At 39.8% G+C, this 9,043-nt stretch overlaps 1 protein-coding gene across 1 annotated transcript in view; it reads left to right on the top strand.

Annotated features, from left to right (window-relative positions):
• The window catches only part of fam193b (family with sequence similarity 193 member B), a gene marked incomplete at its 3' end in the record, with an annotated part of 84,864 nt that overhangs the window by 56,150 nt on the left and 19,671 nt on the right, over nucleotides 1-9,043 (top strand). The window contains exon 3 of the mRNA XM_043704118.1: nucleotides 7,029-7,265. Coding sequence (XP_043560053.1) covers nucleotides 7,029-7,265 — 237 coding nt within the window. The remainder of the gene's footprint in view (nucleotides 1-7,028; nucleotides 7,266-9,043) is intronic.

Raw genomic sequence — 9,043 nt, 5'->3', positions numbered from 1 at the left:
TCTCTATGCCATCCCAATCACTGCCCCTCCCTCTCCCTTTCACTCTCCCCCTCCCACTCGATATCTCGCCCCCCCTCCCTGTGTCTGTGGGTCTCGACCTCACTCTCTCTACCCCAACCCTCACGTTCTCTCCTTCCATCCCGACTCCCTCTCTCCCCCATGCTCTCTCTTCTCCCATGATTTCTCACTCATCCCCACTGTCTCACTACTCTATCCCACTTACCCTGCACACTCTCTCTCCATATGCTCCCGACTCTCACTTTCTCTCCCCTGCACTCTATCTCTCCCTCGTCCCCTCTGTCCGTCACTATTCACCTACCACTATTGCTGTAAAGCAGAGCCTGGCTGTTGCAGGCGGGGGTGGGGGCAACTGCCCTGAGAGGCTAGACCGCACGCGGGTGCGTGCACACATACATATATACGTGCACACGCATACGCACTTGTCCTGCTCCTCGAATGCTGCCTGACCTGCTGTGCTTTTCCAGCACCACTCTGATCTAAACTCTGGCTTCTAGCATCTGCAGTCCTCACTTTTGCCTATCCAAAATGATATACCTGTTAGAGGAATATCTGCAGGAGACTCATCCACGACCTGCCTGCCTCTCCTGGACCGAACCTGTGGTGTGACCACCTCCCTGTAACTAGTGTCCATCAAACTCTCTGCGCCCGCATCCAAATGTACTCCAGCAGAATAACACAGTCTGTGAGAAGTTGCAGCCAGTCACACTTCCTGCAGACCTAACTCTCCAAAAATTTCTTATTCATGTGCTTAATTAAATGTGTTTTAAATGTTGTAACTGTACCACTTCCTCTGAGATTTCATTCCACACACAAAACACTGTCTGTGTAGAAGCTTGGAACCTTTCTCTGGACTGCAAACAGCTTCCCACTCTCAACGAAAAGAAACTACAAACAAAATGCAACTGGGAGAACTGCCGTTGTTAAACTAGGCTCTAGCCCAGACATTTCAGCACCTCTGTCTTTACAACCTCTCTTGGGGAAAAAAAAACGAGGACAAAATAACCTTGTTAAAGGGGCATCGTCACACGATAAAACGGCAGGTAAAAACAAGGACTGCAAATGCAGGAAACCAGATTCTAGATTAGTGGTGCTGGAAAAGCACAGCAGTTCAGGCAGCAACCAAGGAGCAGGAGAATCGACGTTTTGGGCAAAAGCCCTTCATCAGGAATGAAATGGCAACCAAAACTGGACACGTAACTCCAGAAGAGGCCGTACCAATGTCCTGTACAACCTCAACATAATATATAATGGTCCCACTCCTACAGTCATCAATATGAGAAGTGAAGGCATGCGTGCTAAACACCTTCTTAACCAACCTATCTATATGTGACGCAAACTTCAAAGAATGATCTACCTGAGCCGCTCGGTCTCTTTGTTCTCCCAAACTATCCAAGGCCCTACTTTTAATTGTGTAAGTCCTACCCTTGTTTCTTTTACCAAAATATAATACCTCGTATTTATCCAAGTTAAGTCCATCTGCAACTCCTCAGCTCATTGACCCAGTTGATCAAGATCCCTTTGTAATTTTAGATAACCTTCTTCACTGTCAACGATATCACTAATTTTAGGTAAGTTTATATAGTAAGACTATAGATAAATATAGTAATTATAATTATTGTAATAATATTGCCTTTTAAATGAGTTAAGTGTTTCAGCCTCTGTCACCCTTACAGGCAGTGAGTTCCAACCCCCAATCATTTTCTGAACAAAATACCTTACCCTCATCTCTACTATTTCTGCCAGTCACATCTAACTTTATGGCCCTTGATGCCAACTTGTATGCTAAGGTCTTGGGCCATTCCTTCCACTGTATCATGGCACTTTGAATTCAGTAATTCCCAATTGAACCTCCCCTCGGCTTCAGTCTACGAAATCTGGTATAATAACTGCGTTTTCCTTATCCAGATTACATCCTGTTAAATCTTCTCCCTACCCTCCTGAGTAGAATTACATACATGTAATGAGACGACCAGAGTTGCACAGTACTTGAGTCACAGTCTAACTAATGATTTCCATAATTCCAGCATAACACCTTGCTTTTATACTATCTAATTGTTGCTGATGCCTATAAAATGCTTGTCAGAATGCTATTTGGGACAAATTTTGTAATATTTAAGAGTTGTAATTAGGATGTGTTTTATAAGTGACATCAGCCACCCTTACATCTTTGCTTTGTCTCCATCCTTAGTCCTTTCTTTGTTCATATTCTTGGCCTCACTATCCAATCTTAAAAAAAACTGATTTGAAGCAAGGTCACAGAGCAATGTTTTAACTTTGTTCGCCTCTAAGTTGCCTATATATGTAACCTGCTGAGAATTCCCTACATTTTAAAAAAAACTTCCAGCTTCCGCAGTATTCTGCTTTTAGATTATAAAGTTTAATCCTTTCCATAAAATATCTCGAATGTTCTCATTTATACAAAAGCACAGTTGTCTGCTCACTTCTGAAGTAAACTTAGAGCTAAGTCCTGAATGCCATTGCCTCAGCCTCTTCTGACTGTTTTTTCCATCATCCCAGTCTTTCTCTTTCTCATCTGTATCAGAGGTTCTCTGGTTCATTTTCTGTAATGCCATTTGCTCAGCATCTTAAGATGGGATCCACAGGAATGTTTAGGGTATTCATCAAGATTAAACTCTTAGCCAGTTTTATGCCCATTTAAACCCTCTTAACACTGGTTGCAGCAATGTCCTTTGCACTTCTGATTATAGCAGGCAAGCAGAACTGTAGAAAATTGATCATTGGAAATAAGAATAAGGATTGCAGAGACCATATGAATTTGGAATATTTTGACCTGCTGGAGCCAGTTTGCAACTTGAGCCTAGATTGTCCGTGGTGTAGCTGCAAGCTTGTTAGCTCACTCCCTCCACAGTAAAAGTGACAAATAAAATGCATTTATTGGGTAAACCCTGATCCAGTCACTAAGTACAACTGAGAACGAAACAGTGAAATTGCAGAGTCTGGAGCATGCACCAAGAGGCAAAACTAATGTGCATCTACAGTGTCTAATGGTATGTCTGGGAATCAATCCAGATGCTGAAAAGTAATAATGATATCATGGGATGGCAACTGTCTGGCTGACCTTAACATCAGGCTATAATTGCCTTAGTTTTACTTTTAACTTCTGCTGTAGTTAAAACTGTACTCCAATATAATAGCTATTGGAAAGCAAACTGATTAACTACTGAATTGTTTTTGTTCAGATGCTGCAGAACTGGCGACATCAACTTGGGTAACATCAGCGGCTCCCACATGATTCTGCAATTATGGGTTGCAAACTTGACAGCAATTAAAACATTTACAAAACACTATGTAGAGCAATCCATACAGGCTGATTAATTCACTGTATTCCTAAAGCTCCGCTGGTTTATTTTCCTCAAGTACCTGTCCTGTGCCCCTTTCAAATCACTCATCATCATTCCTCTCTTGGATACCCTCCTTCACTGTCCACTACCTCCAATCTTGATGCCATCCGCAAGCTTACTAATCATGCTTACTATATTCTTATCTAATTTGTTTATATAAATGACAAATGAAAGTGGACCCAACACCAATTCCTGTGGAAAATGTAGAATCCTAGAACTCAGACAGTGTAGAAGCAGGCTATTTGGCCCATCGAGCCCACACAACCTTCCAAAGAGCATCCCACTTCCCTTCCCCCTTCCCCCATGATTAATACACCTCTCCTGCACATCTCTGCACACACAGGACAATTTAGCACAGCCAGTTCATCTATCTTGCCCATAGACTCATAGAGTTGTACAACATGGAAACAGACCCTTCAGTTTAACTTGCCTGTGCCAACCAGATATCCTAAATTAATTTAGTCCCATTTGTAAGTATTTGGCCCATATCCCCCTAAACCCCTCATTCATATACCCATCCAGGTGCCTTTTCAATGTTGTAATTGTACTGGCCTCCACCACTTGCTCTGGCAGCTCATTCCATACACGCACCACTCTGTTTGGAAAAAGTTGCCCCTTAGGTCCTTTTTAAATCTTTCCCCTCTCAGCTTAAACCTATGCCTTCTACTTCTGGACTTTACCAACCTAGGAGAAAGACCCTGGCTATTCGTGCCCCTCATCTTTAGACTGTGGAGGGCATCAGAGCACCCAGAGGAAACCCATGCAGAAACAATGAGAATGTGCCAACTCTGTATAGATGGTCAAGGGTGGAATTGAACCTGTGAGGCTGCAGTGCTAACCACTGAACCACCATATGCAGCCTTGTGCGCAACCCCTGGTTACAGGCTTCCAGCCCACAGAAACAATCTTCCTCCATCACGCTGCTGCTTGCCATTAAGCCAATTTTGTATTCAATTGGCAAGCTCACCCTGAATCCCATATGATCTAACTTTATTAATTAGTCTACCATGTGGAATCTTGTCAAAGGCTTGACTTTAGTCCAAGTAAACAACGTCTTCCACTCTGCTTTTATCAGTCCTTTTGGTTACTTCCTCAAAAAACCCAGTCAGGTTTGTGAGACACAGTTTCCCTCACTCTATCTCTTTTACTCTCTCTAAATTCCATCTTTCTTTCCTTTTTCTCCTCTGTTCTGTGCCCAATTCATCCACTTGTTTACATTTCACATTTTGTTTTGAATTTCACAACCCTTCAAATTAAGATGCCGATACTTTGTTCACTTTGCAGATGGCCTGATTTTCTTGCTACAATGTCATCAGCTCTCACTTTCATAATTTGTACAAAAAAAGTAAAAGCCAAAAGTGTACAGTGGCATAGTGAAGGGCTTACTGTCTTAATTAATGCCAGATGTTTTAGGGTGAGATTGTGGAATTAATAATGGGAAACAAGGAAATAGCAGACAATTTGAAGAAGTATTTTGTATCTTCACAGTAGAAACACAAAGCAAATCCAAGAATAATTGAACATTTGGATGCGAAAGGGAGAGAGAGATTTAAAACCATTGTGATTGGGGAAAATGTAATGGAACCAAAAGCTGGCAAGTCCCTGGACCTGATAGAAGGATGATTCTAGAGTGTTCAGTTTTTTTTTTGAATAAGCCTGACCAGTCATTTAGAGGAAGTCAATGAGTGTGCTGCATTTTGCTTTGGCTCATGTTGCTGATCATGTGATTCACATTAATGTAGGTTCCTATGTAATTAGATGTAACCAGCCATTAGCATTCCTTGAAGCGGTCTATGCCATTTGAATCACAGTATGACAAAATATGTGGCTACATTGTGGCTAATGACTTTTGGCAGTGTTTGTTTTTAAGCCATCCATCCTGTTGCAATGTTTAAGTGTTTATACTGGAATTTCATATTATTGGGTTATCTTCTTCAGTGTAAGATATCAGAACAAGCCTAATATTTTAATTTATGCTCTCGAAAAGGTTTCTGTTTAGCCTTTTATGTTTTCTAATGCTATCAAGTGGCTGTGGGCAACTCTGTTTCTCCTACTTAAAAGTCTTTGGTATTCTCAGGAATGTTCCAACTGAGTCCATTGAGTGAATACAAATATGTAATAGATGGGATTAGTCTTCAAAGCTACTTGCTTTTAGAGAAGCAAAGCATGCATAAAGTTGGATCAGGATAAGAGATGGTTAACTGTCATGGAGAAAGTAAATTGGGAATTAACATCCATCTTAGTCTACTGTTTGAAGTATTTCTTATTTTTTTGCAGTGATTAATCTCAATTAACTAAATACTGAAAAATTAAGAGAGGATGTATGAAATGAAGGGTATAACTGTCAAGGAGTTGCAGGAGCAGATGGACTTGGATATTTGTGCACATTAATGTTGATAGCAGGATTAATAAAGCATTTACACCATTCTATGATTCATAAATAGGGGCATAAAGTGCAAAAACAAGAATGTCATGATAAATAGACATGAAACAAAAATTTGGCCTCAATGCAGGTGGGTCCCAATGCTGGGCATTCCTCTTTAGGAAGGTGTGTAAAGGCATAGGAAAAAGTTTTTCCTGGAAAGAGGAGTTTCAGTTATGTGGATAAATAAGAAAAGCTATTTTCCTTGGAGAAAGGAACTTTGAGGAAATGTTTGTCAGAGGTCTTGAAAATCTTGAGTGGTCAGGAGACAGTAGCCAGAGAGAAGCTGTTGGTAGAAGGATCAAGAGGCAGATGCTTTTGATTTCAAGTGATTGTTTCTTTTATCAATGATGACATGAGGAAGAACGTCTTTCTGCAGTGAATGGTTAGGATCTGAAATGCCTCTCTCTGATTGTGGTGGAGACCGATTCAGTTGTGGCTTTCAAAAGTCAATTGGATAATTGTTTGATTCATTCAATGCCCTCTCAATTGTGTTACTTTTATGTTTATTTACATGATAATGAAAACTTTTTCTTTTACAAATTTCACTTGGGTAGCTAATGGACTTTCAGAAATAAGGACAAGGGTGTTTGATTGTTTGAAAGAATTGTTGCAATGTGTCTATTGTTTTAAAATAAAACATTAAAGGGGTAGACACTTTTTGGTGGTGCTGAAAATGTGTTGCTGGAAGAGCGCAGCAGGTCAGGCAGCATCCAGGGAACAGGAGAATCGACGTTTTGGGCATAAGCTTCTTTTTGGTGGTGCACTGGCAATGTGTCTGTAGTTGCAGATATAGTGATGCCCCAATCCATAAACTGGGCAAGTACTGTAGCAATGTCTATTTGGTTAGTGGTTTTTCTGTACCAGAGCTGTGATATTGGATGACCTAAAGGGAATAACATGAAAGGATAATGGCATGTTTTCTTTAGTTGTTGTACTATTGTTTTCAATTTTTGGAGATAAACAGTCTTATGTTGCTTAGGCTTTAAGTATGGTAAGATGCAATGCTGATGTAGTCACTGTTAAAATGGAACTTGATAGCAAGTGCTCATCTTTTTCCTCCCTGTTCAACTGCAGTTTATTTTAACTTGAATTGTATGTGCAACATGGTCATATTATTTTAAGCTGATGGAATTTTAAGTATATTTTACTGACTTGTGATGTCTACACTGCATTTGTGGTGAGAAATTAGTTTAAAGTAAGTCTTTTATTTGATACTTCAGGTGGGACAAGATGAATGTCAGACGCATAAAGGAGGAGTGGCTGATGATTCAGTGAGAACAATGGCAGAAGGGGATGGCATTGCCAATCCGCACAGATCACCAACAGAAAAAAGTCACCACTCGACGGTCCACTGCTGCCACCAGGTGCACAGGCAGACTTTATCATCCAGTAATACTCATCAACAGCTGCAGCAACCTCAGCCATGCACAGCCACTCCTAATGGCACATGTACAAAGGTATGGATGCAAGTTTGGATGACAAAAGATTATGCAGTTGAGGGGTAAAAGGAAAACCTGCTACAATCTGATACCCCACTTGCTACAAGGGATATGGGAGTGGGGGGTGGTATTTGTTAATTTTGTATTGATTCTTCTTACTGTGGGTATTGAACAGTTTTCAGGATCTAAAAAAAGATATGCTGTAAGGGCAGAGATGCTGAGAATCTTGTTTGTCTTTGGGGGAAAAAAGCAATTCATATGGTAGACGATCTATCTTTGCATATAATGGCAAGCCAGACACACTCTGACTCTACTCCTCTCACTTACACTCTCAGTCTCGCACTCTCTCGCGCACACATGGGCACACACACTCCCCACTAACACCTCTGAAATAAGTATCTTGGTGTTTATACATTTGTAGATTATATTCAAAATGAAAGACTTCAGATTTAGAAATGAATTTGATGAAAAGGACAAAATGAGATGTGATGCTAATACTGTGTTTGTAATTGTTTAATTATCTTTAACAATCAGGTCCTGTTTGTGTACAGACAGCTTAGTAGTAGCTCATTTCCATTTAGGTTAAATGTTCAAGATTTTTATAGGTTGTAGAGCCTGAAATCTTTCATATTACTTCAATATTAATGCAGTGACAAGTTCTTGAAAAGTAAGCAAATGTTTCTGCATTTACTGAAATTACTTAATTGATTTTAATTTATCATTATCAAAGTTCAGGGCTAAACATTTGAGCATTTGACTTTCTAAAACAGCAGTATTTCATTTGGCTGCTATTTTACTCGTGTTACAGAATCTTTTTATTTAAGGAATTTTCCATCTCCTACAGTAAGCAATGGATTTGGTAAGTGAGACTAGCAGTTGCTTAACTGTTAAGCTTGAAATAAGGTATAAAATGTGAAATCTATGCAGTTTGAAAGTAAGGATGTAAGTGCACTTGAATTAAGTACCTGAAAGTGTAGAAACTCTGTCCTGAGTTTAACTTTTACTGATTTATCCAAGGATCAGCAATTGATTTCTTGAAACCAATGTAGGAAGTGTAATACACATGACAAAGTTCTGCTGGTCTTCAAAAACCATTCTGACATTATCAAATTGCGAGAAAAAACAACCTGGATGCTCAAACTGATTTTACACAGCAACCCAGAATCTGAGGGAACTTAATTGGGAGAAGTGCTTAAAAGCAAACCCATATCTTTGTTTTAAGTAATGAAGTAAGGTACTGTTTTTCCTTCAAGGTTTTCACAAATAAGTTGATTTTTATTTCTATACAAGTTCCTTAATGCTAAGAAATTGCAAGTACAAGTAGACAGTCCTTTATCTGAAATCTTCGGGACCAGCTGTTTTTCGGATTTTAGAATTTTTTGGTTGAAGGATTAAATGACATTTTCATAGTAAAATAAAAAGAAAAATTACCGAAGAGCAGACCCACTGGTGATTACTATGAACACTAAGATAGAATCGGCGCCTGCCAGTGCTGGACTACGCTGCTACGTCACATCTGAGTGACATGGGTCGAATGGGTGTGGAGTTGCATTAACTGTTTGAACACCAAACAACCTTGTTAATGAGAAGAAAACTTCAGGAAAAAAAAATTTGGACTTTGGAATTTGGAATTTCAGATAAAGGATTGTCTACCTGTAGTACAATGCTTGGAGAGAGTGGATATTGGATTCTGAGTGCATGCAGCACTACGTGGATTTGTGTTTCTAGGAACTGGAACAGTTTCTTGTATCGTAAGATTTAAGTTCCAAAGGGATTTGTAAATGCATTAACAACAA

The sequence above is a fragment of the Chiloscyllium plagiosum genome, chromosome 14 (assembly GCF_004010195.1).
Source record: "Chiloscyllium plagiosum isolate BGI_BamShark_2017 chromosome 14, ASM401019v2, whole genome shotgun sequence".
NCBI lineage: Eukaryota > Metazoa > Chordata > Chondrichthyes > Orectolobiformes > Hemiscylliidae > Chiloscyllium > Chiloscyllium plagiosum.
The sequence above is the reverse complement of the archived record's forward strand: the minus strand, read 5'-3'. Positions and strand labels throughout refer to the sequence as shown.